Raw genomic sequence first — 24,091 nt, 5'->3', positions numbered from 1 at the left:
GTGCTAGGGAGGCATTGATCGGTAAGGACACCATTCTCACCATGCGACGACATGCTCTGGAAAATTGGCAGCTTATAGATAAGATGCTTCGGCGACAAAGAAATGGAGCTCAAAACTGACCTGAGCGTCGGTCGCAATCGAAAGAGCTCGTCTGAGTGGTGGAATCCGAAATACCAGGGGTTCAACTGCATTGCGCCTTCCTTCCCCTCGCCTTGGCTGAGCTCCTTCGCAGACTTCAACCTGACTTTCATCGGTGGCTTGTCTGTAAATCCTTGAATTAGCAAGAAGCCCCCCGAGATATGCATGCAAGCTTATCATCGCCGAGGTTGTCGCGCGACTCTCGTGTGTCATGCCGAAGAGAGCTCAATCTACCGAGAGGGGTTTGGCGATCATGGACTGATGGATGTCTTGGAAACGTGAAAGTCAGATGACTGAACTATCGTATCTGGTCTTGGAGCTTCGCAACGACCCTCAATCATCAATTCGTCTTGTACATAGTCGTTCTTCAAAGACGACGGCTTGATACAATTCAGCATGGCTTTGCCTGGAAGCTTAACGGCAGCGGCGGACTACCACTCAGGACAGTCGACTGACCTTGATATCTGCAACCCAAAGGTTGTGCACCGCAATCGTCTACCTACTCGGGCATACTGGATACCTGAGAAATCATTGTTGCTGAACGGGACTTGGGGGTGAGTTAGCGTCGAAGGATTTGATTTTGACTGAATCCTGATTAAATTCGGCTTGTATCTTGACTGTTTCTTGACTGACCTGCTGTTAGTTTCGTGTATAGTCCAACGCCTCTTCACGCGCCACATCCTACGTTATACTCCGATGGCCTCAGCAGTCTCGTAGATGCCCTCACAATCGATGGAAATGAGGGACAGGCAGCTGATATACAATGGTCCTCAATCACCGTACCGGGGCATTGGCAACTTCAGGTACAAATATGCAGCAACATCTAACAAACATTGGATGAGATGCTAACCCATTCAGGGCTATGGTAAACCACACTATACCAACACAGTCTATCCGTTCCCAGTATGCCCGCCACATGTACCTACGGAAAACCCCACTGGAACCTACCGTAGAAACTTCTTTGTTCCTTCATCCTGGTCTGAAGATGCTCAGATTCGTCTTCGCTTCGATGGAGTTGACAGTGCCTACCATGTCTACCTCAATGGACAAAAGGTCGGTTACTCGCAAGGCTCAAGAAACCCGGCCGAATTTGATATCACAGAATACATCAACCGCGGAGAAGATGTGAATCGCCTCATCGTCAACGTCTACCAATGGTGCGATGGTTCCTACATCGAAGACCAAGATCAATGGTGGCTCTCGGGTATCTTCCGCGACGTACATTTGATTTGTTTCCCGAGCAAAGTTCGAATTGAAGATGTATTCATCAAGACAGAGCTCGATGGGGATTATCGAGATGCGAAGCTGCACGTTGAGCTGAACCTCACGATCAATGAAGCAGCTGAGGCGATTCTCTCTCTTCGAAGCCCGAGTGGCTTTTCAATCATCAACGAGAAGATCAAGCTGTCTGCCAATAAATTTCGCAGTTCGCACGAGTTTTCCGTGGCAAACCCTACCAAGTGGACCGCAGAGACACCCCATCTCTATTCTTTAGAGATCAACCTGCTCGCACCCAACTCAGAGAGATCAATCCAGACGGTCAAGCAACGCGTCGGCTTCCGATCTGTCGAGATCATAAAGGGAAACATCAGTGTCAACGGCAAGCCATTACTTCTACGAGGTGTCAACCGTCATGACCACCACGCTTTGTTCGGCCGGGCCGTACCTCTTGCTTACATGCGAAGAGACCTGATGATCATGAAACAGCATAATATCAATGCCCTTCGTACTTCTCACTACCCCGCAAACCCTAAATTGTACGAGCTGTGTGACGAGCTCGGTCTCTGGGTCATGGATGAAGCAGATCTCGAATGTCATGGATTCTATGACGCTGTCGAACGGCCTCAGAACCTGCCTCCAGATATGGACTACGAGGAGCGCAAGAAGTACACCTTTGACAAGGCAGCCAAGTTTACAAGTGACAATGAAGACTGGAAGACTGCATATGTTGACCGAATGGTGCAGATGGTCGAGAGAGATAAGAACCATCCTTCAATTATCATGTGGTCCCTCGGCAACGAAGCTTTCTATGGCCGCAACCATGTCGCCATGTACGAGTGGGCTAAATCTCGAGATCCCGAACGTCCAATTCACTACGAAGGAGACGTCAATGCAGCATCCGCGGATATGTTCTCATATATGTATCCTTCGATTGAGAAACTCGTGGGTCACGCAACAGAAGAAGGGGATGATTTCGAGAAACCCATCGTGCTCTGCGAGTACGGACACGCGATGGGTAACGGTCCTGGCCTGCTCGAAGACTACCAAGAAGCTTTCCGCAGCCACCGAAGGCTTCAAGGTGGATATATCTGGGAGTGGTCTAATCATGGACTTCTCAAGACAGAGGGCGGTAAGCAGTTCTATGCCTATGGTGGAGATTTTGGCGATTTGCCAAATGATGACACATTTGTCATGGACGGTCTTTTGTTCAGCGACCATACACCCACTCCTGGTTTGACCGAGCTGAAGAAGGTCATTGCTCCTGTGAGACTCTGGATTGAAGGCAATAAGTTGGTGATCAAGAACGAATTTGAGTTCATCTCTTTGAGCCACTTGATCGCGGACTTCAAAGTCGAGGTGCTTGGTATCAGACCTGACCGCGTTTTATCTGGTCCGATTCAGCTTCCTCACATCGATGCTGGGACTGAAGCTAAGATTGACTTGCCTGAAGAGATCTTTGCCCTACACAGACCTGATGGAACGGAAGTGTGGTTGACCATCGATTTTCGTCTTGGCGTTGCGACTCCTTGGGCTGAGGCCGGGCACAGCATTACCTGGTATCAAACTCGACTATCTGCCAAGAAAGACGAGTACAGCTACGGCATAGAGAGACCTATCATGTCGAGTGCCATTACTGCCCACGAGACACAGCTGCACTATCGCTTCATCGGATGCGATTTCCACTTCAACTTTTCTCGCTCAAGAGGAGCACTGGTCGAATGGGTTTACGGAGGCAGATCAGTCCTCAAGAAGCGTGAAACGGCTGACGACCCATTGCTAGCACTGGGCTTCTGGCGTGCACCAACAGACAATGACGCTGCCTCTATCAGCAAAGAATGGAAACGCTACGGCCTCGACGCCATGACACCCCAGCTCCGCAGCTTCACGCTCGAAGACAATGGCCCAGAAAGAGTTCGTCTGACGGCTGTATACTACTACAGTCCTCCCATCCTGGCCTGGGGCTTCTTAGCCAAAGTCACCTACGAGATCTCGTCCACGGGCAAACTATCCATAAAAGTCAACTTGACGCCTCAAGGAAACGCCCCGACCACACTTCCACGTGTAGGCATCAACCTTCAACTAGACCCTTCCTTCAAACAAGCAACATGGTACGGTCTTGGTCCCGGTGAATCCTACACGGATAAAGCAACCTCCCAACAAATCGGAATCTGGAACTCCACCATCGCGCACCTCCAAACCCCCTACGAAGTACCCCAAGAAAACGGCAATCGCACCTCCACCCGCTGGGTCAAAGTCCTAAACGAGCAAGGCTTGGGTATAAAAGCCACCTACCTTCCTGGTCCCAAGGAAAAGGAGTTTTTCCAATGGGCGGCTTGCTTGCATGATGCAAAGGTGCTGGAAGTGGCAAGACACCCTTGCGATTTGGTGGAGAGGAAGGAGCCGCTGTGGAGGTTGGATGCCGATAATGCAGGTGTGGGAACTGCGGCCTGTGGACCCGGCGTCAAGAAGGAGGATCAGGTTGAGTGTAGGGAGAGGGAGTTTACGTTTGTGCTGGAGCCCGCTATAGATTTCTAGAAGGTCTGCGTGGTTGGGGTTTGAGTAGGGATGGTCTTTTATTCTCTCGGTATTTACTGCTCAATACATGCTTCGACTGTGCCTGAGGTTTCAACTCCCGTCTCTTGTAAAAGTGAAAGATCGAGAGGATTCTCTCTACTTTGTTGCCCCGATTCACGGATTTGGCAAGCAGCTTATCCACAGCTCAAGATTTGCCTTTCAGACAAGCCACTCCGCGTATTCCTCCATGTAGTATTAATCAAACACAAGCCATAAACTAGCTACTGCATACCTAGTAGTTTGAATTAATAGAGACTCTCGCCTGACAAGGGGATTCTCCAGGCAGTTCTAATGCACCCTTTCTTTTCTTTTGCCCGTCTACTCTCCGTTGGATGGAGTCTTCAGGCCTGTAAGAATGCACCAAGTTTTCAAGATTGTGATAGCCGTCTGCGGAGAAGCGTCAATTATCGGCGCTCTTGGTGGAAGCTACTCCTAACAATGCTAAAATTGTGCATTTCCACATCTATATACGTGCCAAATTTAGCACACGGGAAGGCGAGAAAATGTTAAAGGTACTGGGAGCACGACCCCTTTCTAGTTCATAGATAATTATGTTGGGCCGTGTAGCCAGTGATCATGCGTGGTCTTTATTCGCTGCCATCTGTTCTCAGTATGAAGAATGTCTAGGTTCTGCTTCCATCGCACATACAGGCAGGGTTGCGCCCAGCGCAAACATTCTCGAGGCTTAAACACACGACGACATGTACTGATGTTGGCCATAATGAATGACACAAAAGCCCTGTCATCAGGGAGCAGATATCGTGTATCACTAAAACGCTTCAATACAAAAGAACGATCAAATGCAGGATTTAGTAACAATGTCATCTTGACTATTCAGTAATGTGCTAAAGAGCCTCCCAAAGCGCCAATCATACCGCTGCGTGATACAAATGAAAAGTGCACAATCAATGTGCGGATTATATAAAGGCCGGAGGAGAGTTTGCGACCATTTGTGACTTCCTCGAACTTAGAAAATCATCTACCATCTTCTGTCCGGGCGAAGATCCCTTGACTTTCGGTGAGCCTTGTGTCGGCGTGTAGAACGGAGGGATTGTTATGCCATCGATCATGCCAGAGGCTTTAGACGGAGCGGTGTTCTCTTTACTGTCCGCTGCGTAAGGACCCTCAGAAATTCTACGCAGCGTGTGATCGTCGAACAATGTTGGCGCTATGGCTCTGCGGCGGATGTTGAGACTTGAAGCTTCCAGGTTGCGATTGTTACGATACATGACACGTAGGTCGAGCGCCGATTTAGGAGCCTTGACTGGATCTTTGACAGGATCTTTGACAGGATCTTCTCTGCCCGCAGAGTCGATTTCGCTGCTTGATGGAGAATAGCCGTGACGTGCGGCACGCGTTGCCAGACTGGACTTCTTGCGTACAAGTGCGCTGGTTGACTGACGTTCTCGGAGGGACAACGAGGCCAGCGTTGATTGATCGTTATCGACTAGTTGACTTCCTTTACTGGAGGCATTCTCAGCAACAGATAGTCCGGACCCTGAAGCCGACCTTTGATCAGAAGCGGATCTCTGACCGGTAGAGGATGCGCTTGAAGGATTTGTTCGGCGACCCGACGTCCTGCTCGACGACCTGCCGGTCTCAATCATAGGGTAGCGGTCGTTCATGATGCTGGAAGTTCGAGACCGCAACTGAGGACGACTTTTCGCGGCTTGGAGTACTGGAGATCCTTCCTGTAAACTCTCTCTCGAGTCGTGAGGGTTGATGTTTTCCTGGAGGTAATTGGGCCCAGCTGGCACACACTCTGCAGTGGGGACGGGTGTCATGGTGAAGTCTTCAATCTCTTTGCTGAACCAGGCTCTCCACTCATTACTTGGCTTGGGTGCGTATATGGTAGGTCCATTCAAGGGCCGTGGTGGCGACTCCAGAGGATAACGCTTGACTTCGCGCCCAGTGATTGTGATGAACGTGCCAGCATCAGGAGAGACCGACCTCGAGTATATACTCGGAGAAATTACCTGCTGGCGAATGTCATGAAGATCCGCGCCGTTGGTAAACGTTGGTGCAGCAGCGTCGTAGGATTCGTGTCGAATTGCGACAGGCAAGCTGGTGTTGTTGACGTTCTCCAACGGTCGCAATTCATACGGATTGTCACCTTTCATGCAATAATTGAGGGCTCTTGAAACGACGGGTGAGCCATCTTCCAACGCCGCCTGCCAACGATTGTCCGATCTCTCCATACGAGCAGCAATTTGCTCCTTTGACGGCGCAGCTGGTTCCGCTGCACGACGTTTCTTCGAACGTATGCTTGGCGCGATACTCCACCACGATGACTTCCTGGTCACTTGATGCGGTGGACTGGGAGGTGGACGCGTGGGAGATTCGGGAACTGCAGGATCTGGGGTGACCATCCTGATAGTCTCAGCGAGTGGCGACATAGACGGAGAGTCGTTATACAGTGCAGTTTGTGGCGGCGACGTGTCTTCCTCCACCACAATAGTAGGCACTTCAGGAGCATTGATGCGTTTCTGAAGTGCATCGTACAAGTGCTTGCTGTCCTCTGACTTGCGTCGCAGACTGCTCTGACTTGGGCGGCGGAGTGGTAGACGCAGTGCTCGGCCAATGAATGTCCCACATGGTTCTTCGAGAGTGGTAGCAAGAGCTGCTGACGCTGAGGTTTCCTCGATTGAAGGTAAGCGTTTTCCCGGGCGAGAAGTTGTCGAGTTGGACCAGCTTGTAATTCTTGATTGTGCACCAGAAGAGGCGCCCAAGGATGAAAAAGGCGACCTTGGCAGGGAGACACCAAAGTCTGGACCAGCCGAAAAGCTGTCGTCGTTTGTCTTGTAGACGTCAAAGTGTAGATTTCTCGCTTCGACGTGCTGAGCAGGGAAATGTGACTGCACCCGTTTTGGTCTCGATAGGAGGCGCTTGAACTTTCCTTTGAGCGATTCCGAGACAGTTCGCTGCTTCTTCAGCTTGCTAGGGCCATCGAGCTTGTCCTCGGGCTTGATCTCGATGGGCGGTGCTGTAGAAAAGATATCGTCGGCCTCCTCGACAAAGTTGTATGGCGGTACTGAAGTGTCATACTGTATAGACGGCGCCGGGGCTGGTGACTTGGTGAAGCGTTTCTTCAATGGAGCGGCGAAGGATTTTCTCTCACGAACCTCCTTCTTGCCGAAGCCTTGGAGGTAGGCGTCCCAAGCAGCAGTCTTGATCTCGTCATCTGTCTGAAAGTCACGAGTCTGCCGTCTGGAAGCGGTGCTGTGTCGTGATTCTGACACGTCTGTGATGGTAGGGTCGTTGGAAGCTTCGAGAGCAAAGCGATATGGTGTGTCAGGTAAGAGTGAGAGTCGGGTAGGCGCAGGTGCATGTATGGTCGCAGGTATAGCTGCAGGAGCCGTCGCAGGCCCATGGACAAGAGCAGGGCGCTCAGGACGTTCAGTTCTCTGAGTAGACTTGCGTCGGTTGTCATCGAAATGGCTTCCCTCGGAGCGGCGAGAGCGACGTCGCTGCGTTCGATCATCCTGGGAATGGCGGTATGCTCGCGTGTAGGCTTCTACAGCTGCAACCTCTGCATACCTGGGCTCGGTCGATATGCTTGATGCATCAAAGGCCTTGTGGCTGGTTGAAGATGAGGATTTGGCCCGGCGAAGGCGTAAAGCGGCATCGCTGTTGGCTCGGGATAGCATTGGTGACTCTTTCGAATCCGTTTGATGAGAGGTGGTGATGTTTACGAGAAAGCTAGGAAGACGTATGCGGCGATACCAATGCTTTGGTATGAGATGCATTTGTATGTTTCATCCGACGATGGAGAAGGCAGAACCCACGCATCTTGTTTCATATCGCCATTTGCTCCAGGCAGGAGACGTACAAGACGCTCCTTCCGTCTGTTTGACGCTTCGACGGAATCATGACCGTTCATAAACAAGTAGATAATCAGCGCCGTGGACCTAATCTCGATCAGTTTGTCAACTACACTGCATAAACTCACTCGAGACAAAGCTTCGTCTGCTGGGATTACTACTCTATTCGTCTTGATGTCTGACCTGGCATTTGAGCCATGCCACGAGATATACTTTACTCGTAGATGCTCAACAAGTTAGGCAGGCGTCTTCGGATGTAGCTGCTGTACTGCTCGACTTCAATTGCTGGATTGCATGACTGACGACAGTTCCTTGAATCCTATCACAACAAGTCTGAGCATGGCGTTCATGTTGACTACATGGACAAATCTCACGAAAGACGTATCAAGAGAAGCTCTTCACGCCTTCCAACCGGAGAGTTGGAGAGACGGACCTATTTGTTCCGAGATGGCCGAGAGCAGACAGAAGCACGGGCCACCGACCTCGAGCTCTCGAGTTGCCGAGGCACGCGAGATTGGACAGGTGGCTGGAAAAAGTGGCTGGTTTTCGTGACGCGCGTGACACATCAGCCGATTGACGGCTCAATACTCCGTACAGCATTCACAGCGGCGACTTGGAGATGAGATTTGATCTGGAAGAACCATCCATTGTCTATGGGGGCCACCGTTGTGTGTGTACATAATGGAATTATAAGGAATATGCGTCCGATTATCCTCCGTAAACCGTGACAAAAGAAAATAGAGTATGCAAGACATCATCGATATGTCTCAGCCATACTCCAATGCAATGAGGCTCCACTGAGGACGCCATACAATCATCCAGTCATGCGTTGAGGATTTACTCCATCTTGGAGTTGACGAGGAACTCATCAATCTCAGACTCGAGCTTGGCAGTGAGTCTGCCAATCTCCTTGCGAGCGGCCTCGAACGACTCTCTCATGTCCTCACGGATGGTCGAAGCGTCCATCTCCTGAACCTTCTTGTAGGCATCGTGGGCGAAGTCGGTCTTGGTGACAGCCTTGAGCTCCTCAAGACCGTACTCGCGCTGAGAGTTCTTGACCTTGTAGCCACCAGCGGAGATGACCTCGGTGTAGTTGGCGGAACCACCACCGTTCCAGGCGAGGATCTGATTCAGGTTAGTATAGTGTATAGGAATTAGAGAATGGGCATGTGACTTACGTTGGCAGTGTCTGAGGGAACATCCTCAAGAGCACCGACAGTGGCGATGGACAGAAGGTCGGCCTTCAGCTTCTTGGGGGTGATCTCAGCGACAGCGTAGGCAGAGTTCTTGGAGGGCTGGAGGGAAAGAAGGTACGCGAGAAGACCAGCGATGTGGGGAGAGGCCATCGAGGTACCGGAGATGACGTTGGTAGCAGTCTCACTGCCGATCCAGGTGGAAAGGATGTTGAGGCCGGGGGCGAAGATGTCGTTGCACTTGCCAAAGTTGGAGAAGTAAGCACGCTCGTCAGCAAGAGTGGAGGCACCGACAGTGACGGCCTTCTCGGCGGCGGCGGGAGAGTATCTGCAAGAGTCGGCGTTGTCGTTACCGGCGGCAACAGCAAAGTGAATACCGGCATCGACAGCAGCGTTGACAGCCTGATCGAGGAGAGCAGACTTGCCACCACCAAGACTCATGTTGGCAGTGCTGCCCTTGAAGCCCTTTCTCTTGCCCTTCTTGGCCTTTTCGACCTCCTCAATGTGGGACTCAGCAGCGTACTCGACACCCTTGACGACGTCGGACATGGAGCCAGAGCCGTTGGAGCGGAGGACCTTGACGGCCTTGACGTGGGCCTTCTTGGCAACACCGTACTTCTTGCCAGCGACGGTACCAGAGCAGTGAGTGCCGTGGCCGTTGCCGTCCTTGTCTTCGTCACCCTGGGGGATGGTCTTGCCCCACTTGGCACGACCCTCGAAGTCGACGTGGTCAACGTTGGTGCCGGTGTCAATAACGTAGACATCAACGCCCTCACCACCATCAGATGAGTAGAGGTACTTGTTGAATGTGCCAAAGGTCAAGCTGTCGCGGTGCGAGATACGAGCAAGACCCCAGGGAGCGCCCTTCTCGACGGCGGGGTCCTCGGACTTGGCAAGAGTGTGCATGATTTGGTCCTTCTCGACAAAGGCAACCTGGAGGCGATGTGTCAGCGAAGCTCTCTGGGGTCGGAGGACTCGGGGGTTTTCAGGCAGCAGTTTGGAGATCGCCACAGGATTGAGGCAAACGACTGGAAACGCTGTTTCCAAGGTGTCTCCAACCAAGATCGTAGAGACTTTGAGGGTAGAATGAAGAGATGGTGTGCAGTACTTACATCGGGGTGCTTGCGGATCTTGTCAATGACATCCTCGTCAAAGTGACCTGAGTAGCCCTTAAGGCCGGCCATGTTGTATGTGTGCTTGAGACCGTCAAAGACAGTGTCGACAAAGGGAGCCTGCGATCTCTTGCGGAGCTCGAGCTTGGTGTTAAGGGTCGACTCGTGGATGTCCTGCACCCAGTTGTGGTGAGCGGCGGCGTCACGGTGGTCGACGTGGTCCTTGAAAGCAATCAAGTATGAGTCGGGGATGGTCTCAGCATCGACAGATGAGATGAGAGGAGCGGCATCGTTGTCGATGCTCTGGTGGCTCAAGGTGTCTGCCTTGAAGACAGGCTTTGCAGCTGCCAGCAGCGGCAGGAGTGTGAGGCCTGCGATACCCTTCATGATGAGGGGCTGATGTGTGAATGTGGTTGGGGAGTGTATGCAGAAGAGAGGATGAGGGAGAGGAGGTGGATGTAAGAAGGAGGAAGTGTCGAGGGTGAGTCGAGTTGATGAAGGACGAGGACCTGAGTGGGCGGAAGAGCTCCAATCTGGGGTCGTCTTATCTGTGGTCCGTGCTGCCGCTGAATGCGTCATGCTTCATGGCTTCGTGACTTGTAGCGTTAAGCACACCACTGTTTCCCGCACGCCCGCCGGTGCATCCTGAGCTATGCAGGAATGCAGCAAGGTTTCACATACAACAAGCAGACATGCTGGAATCAAATATTCGTACATGCTTTATAAAGGTCGAAAATGAGGTTTGCTATGGATATCCAACACCACAAAGAGCATGTGAAAGTGAGCTATCAGTGAATGGGGGGCGGCGTTTCCTTGGATACAGAAGTGCGGAGCTATTTGACGCTAGCAATTCAAACGCCGAATACTCTCGTTCCTTGCGCGTGCCCTTCTTGAACCACTTCAGGCACCTAGTGCATTTGAAACATCGAAACGCTCACGTGCGCCTCCATCTCTGTCCGTTGCACCTTGCAACCCTACTGCTATCTCCAAACTCTTTGCTGCCTGTATTCGGCTCAACCCCTTTGGTCACTCCTTGGCTGGTATATGCTTCGTTCCCAAAGACGCGATCAGTCAAGCACCCTGTTTTGCGGGGTCGTCACTTGACTGCTTGATTGAGATAGACCTAGGCCGGAGAGAACGCCATCGGGTTCCGGATCATCTGCCCTTCAATCAATTCGCTTCCGGAGCAATGACATCGTTAGCTGTTCACTCTGTTTATATCGACCAGCACCGTTGATGCCAAAATGGACAATCGCTCTCCAACTCCCCGCCGGTATAGGTCATCCACCAGCAACTCTAGTCCACCATCACAAGTCCGGACAAGTGCACTTGGCTCACTTATCCAACGACTATCAAATCTTACGATCATTACTTCTGACTTGTTACGGAGTACTCATGACGATCTCATCAGGCTGTCCATCTTCTTCGATGACAATGGTCAGAACGACATTCAGGACCAATTCCGCCAACTTAGAGGCTTCCAAGCTATTGTCCATATCCTCGAACTTTCTGTGCAAGATGCCGAGAAAAAAGAAGAACCAACCAACATTCCATATGAAGAGAGCCTCACCCAAGTTGCCATCGATGTCTTGAGTATCTTGAACAAGGCAATGCGTCAGCATCATGGCAACACTCGTTACTTCACCAAGCGTGTCTCTGGCGGAGGCTGGAAAGCTTTGCGTCGACTTATCCAACAACTTTCCCCTGCAGTTGCGAGTCCATTACTCGGAGAAAGTCATTCCAGTAATCAATTGAGACTTTTTGGTGCCCTTCTGGCTTTGGCACTCGGTGATAACGCGCATAGCAGCATTCTCAATTCTCTACTGGTGGATAACCCTGATGATTCAAACAAACCAGGGAACGAAGATACCCAGTCGAGGACGATGCAGGCTGCCACTTCTGATGAATCTGTCTCAATGGAACTGCAAACCTCTGTTCGCAAGTGCTTCGTAAAAGACGAACGCATTGTAAACTCTGAAGCTGTGACAATCATGTCGGACTCTTACAGACAGCCCCGATCTGAGGAGAACACCAACAAAGGTACATCTGCCCTCTCAGTCACTGTCTTAACTGTTCTCGACTGCCTGATCGAGATGTCAGAGCGTAATAGAATCGCGGTCCATGATGCTGGGGCTTTGACTGCTCTTCTGCCTCACTTGACTGGCAAAGACATGCAGGAACCCGAGAAAGCCTTACTACGAAAAGTTTGCGCATCGCTGCTTCCACTTGGTACACGCAGACTCGAAGAGACTGCCCAGATATTCAAGTTAGCCTGTGAAGACGATTTGGCAAAAGAAATGCTGCTGGACGCTTTGCAAAAATCCAAGCAGCCCTCTGCCATTCAGTTCGATCTATCCCATTCTGGACATTGCTCGATTGAGCTTGCGTCTTTGCCGCGTCCCTTTCCACCTGCTACTGGATACACGTTCTCTTCCTGGATCAAGATTGACCAGTTTGACTCAGACTGTCACACCACAGTATTCGGGGCATTTGATGCCAGCCAGACTTGTTTTGTTCTTGTTTACATCGAAAAGGATACCCACCAGTTGATATTGCAAACATCAGTCACCGCTAAGAGACCGAGCGTGCGCTTTAAAAAGTTTCGATTCGCAGCTGGAGAATGGTATCATATTGCATTGGTCCATCGACCTTCTAGAACAAGCGGCCTGAGCCCAGCCATACTCTATGTTAACGGACGTTGTATTGAAGAACAGCACTGTCCATATCCAGAGATACCGCCGCTTATACCGGAGCTTCGTGCTCCGGTTCCCTCTCAGATTGTTAACACCACTCGAAGACCAGTCCAAGCATTCTTCGGCACGCCGCAAGATCTAGCATCCCAAGCTGCCGAGCGCGTCTTGAGCTTGAAATGGTCTCTTGCCAGTGCTTATCTGATTGACTCATCTCTATCTCCCGAATTGATCGCGGTCCATCAGAAACTTGGTCCTCGGTACTGCGGCAACTTCCAGGACTGTGTTGGACCTTTTTTGACATACCGTGCTTCTGCTGAGCTCAATCGATACAATGAGATGTTGCATGCAGAAAAAGACGACAAATCCGAGATTGTCAAAGCCACTCAATCACAAGGCAGTGAGCTGCTCCCGGAAGGCAAGCTCCTCATCAGCATATCGGCTTCGGGGATCGTCAACATGAATGGACTCTTAGCAAATGGTGTCAACATCACAGACATGCTAGACGAGAAGGCTACGGCACATCTCCAGTCCCTCACGCGTAATGGCAATCCGCTTTTGCTAAACGCTGCCCGACCCGTTATCAACGACGCTATCACGAGGTCTCATGGTGCGGCCATCATCACTGGTAGCCCTGTCCTAAATCTCACCCACGGGCTAGATGATGGTAGTTGGCAGATTGGCGGTTGCTTGCCTATCAACATGAAGATCATTCAAAGTGCATCATCAGCTGACTCTCTTGTCACCTCTGTGGAGCTTCTGTTCCAGTGTATATTGGACAATTGGCGGACTAGCGAAGTTATGGAGAAGGACAATGGATTTGGAATCCTAGCCGTCTTGCTTCGAGAGAAACTTGGCATCTACAACAGCGGCTCAGGGGCCAATAGGATGTTCCCTGTCGCCAGAACCATGCAACAGAGGGAAGAGCTGGCATCTAGACTTCTCAAAGTTGTCCTCAAATTCGTCGGCTATGACACGAAAACCCCCGAGAACTCATTACTCATCAATCCAATGGCTTACAGGGTCCTGCTTGTGGACTTCGACACCTGGCGAACGATCAGTACCGAAACTCAGAAGCTCTACTATCAGCAGATCGCTGGATTTGTGTGGAAAAACAACAACCAGACTTTCAACATGAAACGATACAACAAGATGAGAGTCGTCCGAAGATTCCTCGATGCTCTCAAGGTCGATCCGATCAGTTCTGATGTCTTGCCTGAGATTTTGCATGCCTTGAGAGCTCTGAGTCTATGCAAAACCGCACATCTGAACCACCGTGACATTGCTACCTTCATTACGTACGCCCTACACGATGATAGAGCGCTACAGTCAGCCAATCCCCTGTTGAGAACACCTCGCAACAGATCTACATCCATCAAATCACCTTCTCCGAGACTGGTAACTCCAGAGACGGCCAGTCCTACGTCAACATCACAGAGTGCTGGCAGACTTAGCCAATCTAGTCTCGGTGTCAGCGTTGTTGAGACGTACTCCGAAGTCTTGTGTGGTTTCGAAACGAGCACGCACATCAAGAGATTTGATCAGCAAGTCCCAACAAGATGGATCCTTCACTTGCTAGCGGAACCTGACTCACGAGTTGTCGCTTCCGCGCTCTCCATCATCTCGAGAGCAATTGTAGACATACCCAGCTTTAAGTCCAAATTTACGGAGAAGAACAATGGATTCACGACCCTGCAAGCACGGCTACGTAGCCACTGGACATCTCCTAAGGTCTGGATGGGATGCTTTGCCATACTTTTCGGGCGACCGTTCGTTTCTCAACAGGAAGTTGACGAACTCACCATCTTCCACCTTATGGAAGCCTTCACACAGCAAGGAGAGATCGAAATACGACACCCTGAAATCTTCCCCGCGATATCAGGCATGCTAGAGGCAGGACTCCGAACTGTCGTCAAAGACTCGTTGCATCAGAAAGACAGCGAAGACTCACCTGAGCTCAACGCCATCCCGAAGACGGTCATCCAGTTTCTCACAGATGTGCATGCTCGGAGCAAATCATTCCGCGACTTCGCTGTGGATTCTCACTATGTTCAAGAACTACTGTTTGTGCTCTTCCCACTTATAACCAGTGCCGACCGGCTCAACGCATCTGCCGAGCTGGCATCAGAGAGTCCTTTGAATTTCCAGGGTCGTGAAGTTGTTTTGCGACCCCACTCTAACTCGCTAGGTGAGCGACCTGCTGTGCTCAGGAGTGGTTCGAGCAGGACACTGCCCACACAAAGTCGTCCCAATCAGCTTCAGATTCCTCGCAGAACATCATCATTTGTCTTTGTCAACCCTACAGCATCAGAAGTCAAGCACTCTACCGTTTCGACTCGCTTCAATGCGATCATGTCTCCCACAACGAGCACCCCAGTCAAGATTAATGTTGGAAACGCAGTTGTAGAGTCCCTGCTTGAACTCGTGGTCATGGTCTATCTCGAGCAGGTCTCACAGCGTAAAGACTTCGCTGGCTTTGGGCTATTTCTCAAAGTACCGCCAGGCTTCCAAGAACATCAAGCATACTTTGAGTCATATGTCCTGCTTCACACTATGCATCAGCTATGGAATCACTTACAGTTGAACCAAGAGCTGATGGTAGAACCAAGGACTTTGACCAACTTGGCTCGATACAGTTTGCACATGGCCGAAGCTGTTTTTGAAGGCTGGTTCATCGATGGAGCTCAGCCATTGCTCGACTTTACTGGTAAGGCATTGGAGTACCTCCAACAACCAGCCGTCTCTGCAACAAAAGGCGTACGATTATGCTCGCAAGCAGTATCTACCCTCCGCTCAGTATTCCTCCGTGTCACACTTTTGCGACTATCAGAGCTTGACGAGGCCGAAGACGACACAGACGCGCTTGATTTTCTGCGAAAGATGACCTACTGGCAGACGATTCTGTTTTCGCCGCAGAATCAGGAGCTGCCCTTCATCAGACTTATCTGTTACCTCTTGTATATCAAGATGACCTCGCCTTCCTCCTCTGTACGGCATGCTGCCGCCTCGTTGTGGAGGATGCTACTTGTACAGAAGCCCACGGAAGCCGCTACTATCCTCATACAGAACGCAGATCCAAATCAGCGGCATATTTCGACCGGACTGATCAAGCTTGCTGCACATGATGATGATGAGCTTCTTCAATGGATCGATCAAAATCGAAAACCTCTAGACGAATTCTTCCATGAAACAATGTCCAGATTCTGGGACGAGTTTGTCGGCTCCGAAAATCAGAAGACGGAAGATTCTGCGAAGAATCGACTCGCTAAGCGCAAGGAGAAGCTCAAGCAGTGGAGAACAGTCGAAACCGAGCTTGATAATGTCGCGCATCGCTTTGAAGTATCAACCAGACACTGGCGATCAAATATCCATTCCCAAGAGCGATTGAAGTATCAAGGCACCCTTCAAGACCAGCAAGAAAACCTGAATCATATACAGACAGTCATTGCTAGGCTGGAGGCTCTTCTGAAGCAGCCTTCGGGTCTGTTTCCAGAACAGGAACCTTTCAAGTGGCAACTCGATCAGACAGAGTCGCGCAATAGAATGCGTATACGAATCGTGCCAGACACAAGACACAGCCAAGAGGCGTATCAACCGAAGCGAAAGGCTTCTGAACGTATGTCGCACACAACGTTGCGTATTGATACGCAGTCTCATCCAAGCCTATCAGACAACATAGTATCAGCGGAGCCCACACCAACGAGGACACCTGCCAATCCTGATGCACCACAGCTCGAAAGCACGCCAGAAAGACCAAGAAATGATTCTCTTTCTGGTTCTGCACTTCTTGATGGCGAGTTCGAGATGGTAGATGACCCCAAAGATGGCGAAGAAGGCTTCGAGGACAAAAACCGGAAGGTATTGAAAAGTCTTCAGCGTGGTGATCGCGTACAAAACATCTGTAACGTTTCTCGTGTGGTCGGTCTGGAGGCCTTCGAAGGTCTATTGATCATCGGCAAGAAATGCTTGTACCTGCAAGATGAGATGTTTCAAAGGTCTGATGGCGAAATTGTTAGCGTTGCCCATGCTCCCGACGAGGAGCGCGATCCCTACGTTCAGCTCATTTCTGGTAAAGAAATAAAGACAAAGCGCAGGCAACGAGCTGAAAGGGAACCCGCAAGGCACTGGACTTGGCAAGAGCTGTTGCACATTTCGAAACGTCGCTTCCTGTTTCGAGATGTCGCACTGGAAGTGTTTTTCACCGATGGTCGCAGCTACCTACTGACATTCATGACGCCCAACGCGCGGAACGAAGTTTATTCAAATCTTGTGGGCAAGTCACCACTCGTGTATGGATCACTGTCATCTCTTCCTGCCGAGGACGCTTGGAGACTAGATTCACTGAGAAACCCGGAAGAGACACCTCAGAGCTTTGGCTCCAAGTTTGCGAACGTCTTCAACTCCACATCCTCCAACGCAGCCACTCGACGATGGAGCCGGGGCGAGATCTCTAATTTCCAATACCTCATGCTTGTCAACAACATGGCTGGCAGAACGTTCAACGATCTCACTCAGTATCCCGTATTTCCTTGGATCCTCGCAGATTATACAAGTGAAGAGCTCGACTTGACAGATCCGAGGAGTTTCCGTGACCTCTCTAAACCGATGGGCTGCCAGCATCCTGCACGCGAATCTGAATTCCGTGACCGCTATCGAGCCTTTGCTGAAATGGGCGATGAGCACTCCCCACCGTTCCATTACGGCACTCACTATTCTTCGGCCATGATCGTCTCGTCCTACCTCATCCGATTGCCGCCATTTGTACAATCTTATCTGCTGCTTCAAGGTGGCGTCTTTGACCATGCAGATAGATTATTTGACTCGATTGAGAAAGCCTGGTTGTCTGCGTCAAAAGAAAACATGACTGATGTTCGAGAACTGACACCAGAGTTTTTCTGCTTGCCCGAATTCTTGCAGAACATCAACGGTTACGACTTTGGCCAAAAGCAAGGTAGCGGTCAGACTATCAATCACGTTGTTCTTCCACCTTGGGCCAAGGGCGATCCTCATATCTTTATCGCAAAGCATAGAGAGGCTCTCGAGAGTCCATATGTAAGCCAACATCTACAGGAGTGGATTGATCTCATATTTGGGTACAAACAGCGCGGCGAAGCAGCACTTGAAGCCACAAATGTCTTTCATCACTTGTCGTACCAAGGTGCAAAGGACTTGGACACCATGCAGGACGAAGTAGAAAAGCTCGCGACCATCGGTATCATTCACAACTTTGGGCAGACGCCTCATCAAGTCTTTCAGCGAGCACATCCGAGGAGGGAGGATGAGAAGCACAGGGTCGAGCGACTAGACACCATTGCAGAGTCGCTCATCAAGCTACCATTCCCGTTGCACGAGAGCCACGAAAAGGTTGCGGCACTCACTTACTCGCCTAGTCAAGAGCGCTTGCTTTGCTCTCCTCCATGCAAGCTCAACGTACCGCCAGCCTGCAAAAGCTACCTTCAATGGGGGTTTGCAGACAACAGTCTTCGCTTTTTCACAGCCGACAATAGAAGAATGCTCGGCCTGTATGAGAACCTCCACATCGGCCAGATCAGCACTGCTCTCTTTGCAGATTCGAAAACGCTCATCACGGGTGGCGCAGATAGCACGATTGGCGTCTGGACTATCGGCTTCAGCTCAGACACTGTCGACATTCAGTCACGAACATATCTCTTCGGCCATCGTACTCCCATCAGCGTTCTTGCTGCTTCTCGTGCCTTCAGTACTTTGGTGTCGGCATCTACTGACGGTCAAGTCTTCCTCTGGGATCTGAACCGCTTCGACTGCGTACGAGTGCTGCAAGAAGCCAACGATGGCAATCGCACAATTCAGTGTGCCAAGGTCAACAACCTGACTGGCCATATCATGCTGTGTAGTGGAGCATACGTCCGCGTGTTGACACTGAACGGCCACCTGCTTGTTGAGCAAAAAGTCTGTGATGCCCAGGATGATGAGATCACGTGCTGTGCTTTCTACGAAGGTGCTGCAAACGAATGGGTCGAGCGTGTATTGCTCTTCACCGGCCACAAACGCGGAATAGTCAATGTAAGTCTGCTGTCTAACTGACAACATCAATGTGCAAAGACAAGAACTAATTCGTGAGCCACAGGTCTGGTCCCTCGTCACTCTCCGCGATGGCGCATGGCATCTCCAACTCATCAAGAGATTAATGCATGTCGAGCCCACACGTGGCGAGCCCATGATGCAGGTAGCTACCATCACGTCCATTTTGCCCATGTCTCAAGCTGTGTACACTGGCGACGAAGATGGTAAAGTCGTAAGTGCAGATTTCCCTGCCCTTCCCCAAACCCCTTTGCTTGGTTACTGACCTCAAATTTTCCAGTATGAGTGGAATTGTGTTCAAAGACATGGAGCTGGACCTTTTGCTGTTTGGCGATGAGTTGAAGTGTAAAATGGGGGCGCGAGCATTGAAATTCATGTAGACATCAGGAAAGTACATAAGGGGGGTTAAAGTCATCAGTTCCTTCTTCTGCGTTAGAAAAGTTCTTGGGAAAGAAACGGCGTTTGTGTTTTTTGGGTTCATCTGCAACTTTTTCTTTGATTGTTCATCGCTTCATTGTGAGTGGCCTCTGTTTTGTATCTGTTCCTTCCTTGCTATCTCACCAAGGATAAGAAGATCGGATCTTCCACTTCCCATTTCCACATCACGGGATCAACCATCTCCATTCTTCAGGATGGAAAAAGATAACACCATCTTCAATTCACACCCAATTCAGCACAGGATAACTCTCGCGAACCTGCCACCCGTGATCAAACGCACACCTCACACCCGTCCCCTGTCTCGCAGCGATAATTCCTCTCGCCACCGTCCTAGCCTCAGTCTCCCTTTCCAACCACCTCGCCATCAAGCCCACAAACATGTCCAGATATGCATTACAATCCGCACATTCTTCCCAACAATCTCCCAGATCAGCAGAAGGATGACAGCTTCCACAATGGTTGATTTGGAATTCTCGTTGTGCTGGGTGAGTTGAAATATAATCCCTCAAATCATCAATGATCTGTTGGTGTTTGACTCCAATACGGAAGTAAGTTTTGGCCATCTTTTGGCGGAAAGAAGAGGTTTTTAGGATTGTGGTGTTGGTGGGGAACCAGGAGGATGGGTCTTGGGATATGTTGAGGTAGGTTAGGTGGCGCCAGGAGCCATTCCAATTTGGGCCTGTGGGACGTTGTTGTTGGGGTGTCCAATCTTCGGAGTCGGAGAGAGGGAGGACGTAGGAACGGTGAATTAGGGCGGGCAGCCAGGAGTGACAGGCTTGGAGGTCGAGCCAACGGAGGCAGTAGGTGTTCTCGGCCAACATGCGGAGGACTAGGGCTGGTTCTTCAAAGTCGCGGTCGAGAGAGGCGTAGGGAGATGTACTGTTGGGTGTTCGGGTCGGCAGGGGCCAGTGTGCTAGACTGAGGTGGGTTATGGTGTGCAGATTCTTGGAGAGGGAGAGCAGATCTGTCCAGGAGATTGAGGAGGGAGGGTAGGCTAGTGATAATTTGGTCAAGTGTTGGATGTCTGTGTCTAGCGATAGTGGGATAGAGAAGCGTATTGAGTCGCTGTCGTCTGAAGAAGCATCTTGGTCCCACGAGTCTGCGATATCGTCCGCTTGATCCTGAAGCTTTTCAAGTTGGTCTCTGGAGTCTTTGGCTGATTTGTGTAGCCAGTTTCTCAGTTCTTTGAGAGTAAAGCCCCAGCCTGCTAGACCTGAGAGATCCAAAGAGGATGCTTCAGCAGGGTATGGGAAGAGAGCGTGTAGTCCAGCCATGTCGATGCCCTCCGACGGTCCTAGAGTGGTCAAATAGCTGAGTAATACAACACGAAGATGGGCCGGTATGACATCCAGAGAGTCGAAGCAGTCTTCCACAATATCCATCCAGTTCCGCGCAGCTGCTTTCAGTGACATGTCCAGTAAGCTTCCAGGAGTCACGGGATTCTCATTGGCCATGTTCAAGAACCGGGCAAGATCATGCGGGGTCGTCCTCATCGGAGCTCCATTCTTGCCAAAAGTCCTTGGTTGCCTTTTAGCAGGATAATAACGATTTTCCAGAGCTTGTCTATGACTTGTCAGTCTCGACACCCAACTTGGCGGAGGAGCAGGGCCAGGCGTTCTCAATCGAATTCTCGATCTATGAGAAGTACCGTTTGATCTTGGAGCCGGAGCTGCCGCAGCAGTCTGACCCAAGATACCCTGTCCAAGACTTGGAGGTAGTGACCTTTGATTCGAAAGTTCGGCGAGTTGTCGTTTTCTTTCACTCGAAGCTGGAGATGCTTGGGCGAGTCTCAAGTTTGAAAGACGTTCGTTGACGGAAAGGGTTGGTTTCGGTTGAGTGTCTCCACTACTGCGAGGACTTCCCCCGAGAGAAGGGTGAACATAGTTCGAGCCGGGTTTGGGTTGGTATATCTGCCTGTGCTTCTTTGGCATTACAGGAAAGAGAGTTTGTCGTGTGTGCGTGTGTCCAGCTTCCAGAAGCAGAACCAGATGCCAGAAAGAGCTCCTTTATATTTATTTCCAAGATGACTTTCTCACGTGTATCTGTGACCCTTCCAATGAATCCACCAGCGATTACTCACAAAAGTAGAGGAGGATTGGAGTGTTCTAATAGGCTGGACGGTGAGGATTGAGCAAGGACAAGGGGACGCCACCTGCACGTTTCTTCGTCGCAGCTTCCCCACGCTCACTCACGTACGTCACCAAGTGCCTCGGCCACGTACCTCCACGCCTCGAAACCTTGGGTACCTGGGACCCTTTATAAACAAAGGTGACTGTCGAATCCTCCCGCTCACTTGACCATCAGAAACATGGCCTCCTATCTCAAAGAAAAGATAACTGGTGCTCAATCCGATGTGGATGCTGGCAATGCAGACAAGTATTTCATCCAGGTAGCGGCAGCAACTTCTTACGACGATACAAAGGGAAAGCAGATCACTATCAATGGACCGCCCTGTGAGATCAGCAAGAATGCTAAAGTCGCCGTACGGATAAACGACTATCAAGGTCTACCACTCGGATCACCAGCCACGAGCTCTTACTTCAACGACCCTGCACATTCACAGGATACATACAGTATAGCTGTCTCATGGATTCCTGAGGCAGATATCGATGCAGATGACTTGGTCTGGGGCATCGAACTGATCAACCCGATCCGTGATCGCATTCCCGGACGCTTCATCACCACTGCCTTCAACATTGTAAAAGGCTTCGTGGATTCGAGTCTACGCTGCGATCCCAATGCCGACCAACCCTGGCTTAACGGACCTGTGCTATGTTCTTCAGCCATAACCTTCAGCATCGGCTCCAAAGGCTCCTGTGAGCTGCCCGCTATACTCTCAGAAGGCAGTCTGAAAGACGACTCTGCCATCCGTCAGAAACACAACATCCCCACCACCGACTCACAACGCCGCAAACACTTCCTCGACGAGCATAACCGCAAAGATTTCGTATTCGAAAAAGGACGCTGCTACGCCTTTGACTTCCACAACGGCTACATCGACTGGAAAAACTACGCCCTCAAACTCCCTGGTTTTTCCTTTGGCGTACTGAAATACATCAACGACCGCACCCACACGACCAGGTTCGTTCTCAAGAGCCGCAAGACTGGAAAAGTATGCGTAGCAACCACATTCCGCTTACTATATGGCGAGGAACTGGAAAAGGCAAAGAAGACAAGTGGAGCTGCGGCAACACAAACAGGTGAGAATGGGCAGGAGGAACGCTCTTTGCAGATCGATGGAGCTGAGGATCAGCACAAGGAGCCACGAAACGGAAACAACCCAGAAAACTCGACCGTCGATCAACAAACACCGGAGCAACGAACACTGCAAGGTCCTAAGGAGGTGAAAGAGGTTCACGGCCACTTGGAAGAGCTACCGATTCGAGGATCTACGGAGGTGAATGGCCATCCTTCTGAAGGTTCGATCAAGTCCAAACATCTGTCAGGCAGTGGTTCTGATCTGGCACCGGATGAAAACGGAGACCATGCTGCAGAGGAAGCTGCGGAGAAGGTCATTGAGGCATCGGAAGAGAAGAGGCAGAGTGAGGAGCATAGAGGATCGATTGAGGAAAGCCTTGTCGCGAATTCGAGCAAGGACGAAAGAGCTTAACATGGCATTCACGAGTATTCTGGAGCTCGTGGCTTAACGAGTAATGTGCAATGACGGTGGTATACATATCTAGCTTACGAACATCACGACCTAGCGTCTTGTTGAAACAAGTTGAACGAGAAGTCCTTTAGTCATCAAGAATGTGGTGATTTGTTACATTCATAGAATAGTGATACATTACAGACAGAGCCCAGATGTTGATTGTGTTTCTTGCTTGTAAATGTCCCGTCGTGCGGGTAGCTGTTGCAAGAGTCATGGGAGCTCGGTTTTTCAGAGCATACCCCTTCTCCAAGCGCGAGTAGCCAGCTCCTTGATGGTCTTGACCTCGACGGGACCCTTGAGCTTCTCATCAGCCAGGGCCTCAACAACAGCCTCAGCGACCAAGTCAGCCTTCAGCGGCTCAACACCACCAGCGCCCATCAACCAGGTCAAGCGACCACCAACCAACGAATTGGCCATGGCACCCATGAAGGTCAAGCCAGCCATTGGAATGGTAAAAGTCCTCGAAGCGTCAAACAAGAAGCCAGGGCGGATAAAGACACTCCTCATAGCCGGGAAGTTTGTGGTAATCGACTCTTCTGCTTCGCGCTTCGTCTTGATATATCTCGCCGGCAAGATGGGTGCACCTCCTGCAGCAGAAATGTAGGCCATAGACGAGACACCAGCAGCTGAGGCCTCCTTCGCCAACAGAATGGCCGAGTCTCTGTTCATGACCTCATATGTGATTTGACCACCCTCGTGCTGTGGCTCCACATCGCTACTCTCTTTTCTCTCCAGCGGGTTTTGAGTTCCTTGTTTCGTGCTGCTGAAAGCTTTCTGTAGACCACCAATGATTGGCTCCTTTCCTGTCAAGACGCCTTTGTAATCTGCTTCTAGCAAAATGCCCATGCTGTGGACGACGCTGTCGGCGTTTTCGAGATGTTGTTTGTAGGTGGAAGGTTGGAGGATGTTGGCGCTGACCCAGTTGACATCTGAGGACCATGTGGGTGCGACGGGAGAGGACGTCACAGCAGACCAGGTTGGCTCGCCGGAGCGAGAGATGGACGTGACTTGCCAGCCTCGTGCTGTTGCGGCTTTGCAGATGCGGCTTCCTGGGATTGGATTAGTTTATCGAGTCTCATGAGCGATAGAGTTGCATACCGAGGAAGCCATTGCCTCCGCAGACAACGATTTTCTTGGTGGCAGCTTTTGTCGACATGATTGATCGTGTATGGGTTATGAGGAGAAGCTCAGA

General features: G+C 50.8%; 8 protein-coding genes across 8 annotated transcripts; 4 read left to right on the top strand and 4 right to left on the bottom strand.

Moving 5' to 3' along the window:
• Window positions 1-90: 90 nt before the first annotated feature.
• Window positions 91-627, top strand: M438DRAFT_342251 (uncharacterized protein). Its single transcript, XM_029904710.1, has one exon. The coding sequence runs from the start codon at window positions 103-105 to the stop codon at window positions 274-276; it is 174 nt and encodes a 57-aa protein (XP_029764878.1). The 5' UTR covers window positions 91-102; the 3' UTR covers window positions 277-627.
• M438DRAFT_289193 (uncharacterized protein) lies at window positions 91-3,981 on the top strand. Its single transcript, XM_029901674.1, has 3 exons — window positions 91-692; window positions 782-941; window positions 997-3,981. Exons 1-3 carry the CDS (start codon window positions 535-537, stop codon window positions 3,892-3,894), a joined length of 3,216 nt encoding a protein of 1,071 aa, XP_029764877.1. The 5' UTR covers window positions 91-534; the 3' UTR covers window positions 3,895-3,981.
• A 759-nt stretch (window positions 3,982-4,740) lies between these two features.
• M438DRAFT_342250 (uncharacterized protein) lies at window positions 4,741-8,037 on the bottom strand. The gene has a single exon (XM_029904709.1). It carries the CDS (start codon window positions 7,677-7,679, stop codon window positions 4,851-4,853), a length of 2,829 nt encoding a protein of 942 aa, XP_029764876.1. The 5' UTR covers window positions 7,680-8,037; the 3' UTR covers window positions 4,741-4,850.
• Window positions 8,038-8,464: 427 nt separating this feature from the next.
• M438DRAFT_342248 (subtilase) lies at window positions 8,465-10,504 on the bottom strand. The gene is made up of 3 exons (XM_029904708.1): window positions 10,060-10,504; window positions 8,933-9,880; window positions 8,465-8,879 (listed from the first exon to the last, which is right to left on the bottom strand). Exons 1-3 carry the CDS (start codon window positions 10,444-10,446, stop codon window positions 8,592-8,594), a joined length of 1,623 nt encoding a protein of 540 aa, XP_029764875.1. The 5' UTR covers window positions 10,447-10,504; the 3' UTR covers window positions 8,465-8,591.
• Window positions 10,505-12,152: 1,648 nt separating this feature from the next.
• Window positions 12,153-19,146, top strand: M438DRAFT_265772 (beach-domain-containing protein; the record flags this gene model as incomplete). Its single annotated transcript, XM_029900051.1, has 3 exons — window positions 12,153-18,791; window positions 18,856-19,023; window positions 19,090-19,146. The coding sequence occupies 3 exons, from the start codon at window positions 12,153-12,155 to the stop codon at window positions 19,144-19,146; spliced, it is 6,864 nt and encodes a 2,287-aa protein (XP_029764874.1).
• Window positions 19,147-19,468: 322 nt separating this feature from the next.
• Window positions 19,469-21,178, bottom strand: M438DRAFT_265353 (uncharacterized protein; the record flags this gene model as incomplete). Its single annotated transcript, XM_029900017.1, has 1 exon — window positions 19,469-21,178. One exon carries the CDS (start codon window positions 21,176-21,178, stop codon window positions 19,469-19,471), a length of 1,710 nt encoding a protein of 569 aa, XP_029764873.1.
• A 315-nt stretch (window positions 21,179-21,493) lies between these two features.
• M438DRAFT_342244 (uncharacterized protein) lies at window positions 21,494-22,979 on the top strand. The gene has a single exon (XM_029904707.1). It carries the CDS (start codon window positions 21,556-21,558, stop codon window positions 22,855-22,857), a length of 1,302 nt encoding a protein of 433 aa, XP_029764872.1. The 5' UTR covers window positions 21,494-21,555; the 3' UTR covers window positions 22,858-22,979.
• Window positions 22,980-23,127: 148 nt separating this feature from the next.
• M438DRAFT_264504 (NAD(P)-binding protein) lies at window positions 23,128-24,055 on the bottom strand (the record flags this gene model as incomplete). The annotated part of the gene is made up of 2 exons (XM_029899956.1): window positions 23,128-23,948; window positions 23,998-24,055. 2 exons carry the CDS (start codon window positions 24,053-24,055, stop codon window positions 23,128-23,130), a joined length of 879 nt encoding a protein of 292 aa, XP_029764871.1.
• Between the last annotated feature and the right edge of the window lie 36 nt (window positions 24,056-24,091).

The sequence above is a fragment of the Aureobasidium pullulans genome, assembly GCF_000721785.1.
Source record: "Aureobasidium pullulans EXF-150 unplaced genomic scaffold scaffold_2, whole genome shotgun sequence".
Taxonomy (NCBI): Eukaryota; Fungi; Ascomycota; class Dothideomycetes; order Dothideales; family Saccotheciaceae; genus Aureobasidium; species Aureobasidium pullulans.
This window is presented reverse-complemented; position numbering and strand designations above follow the sequence as displayed.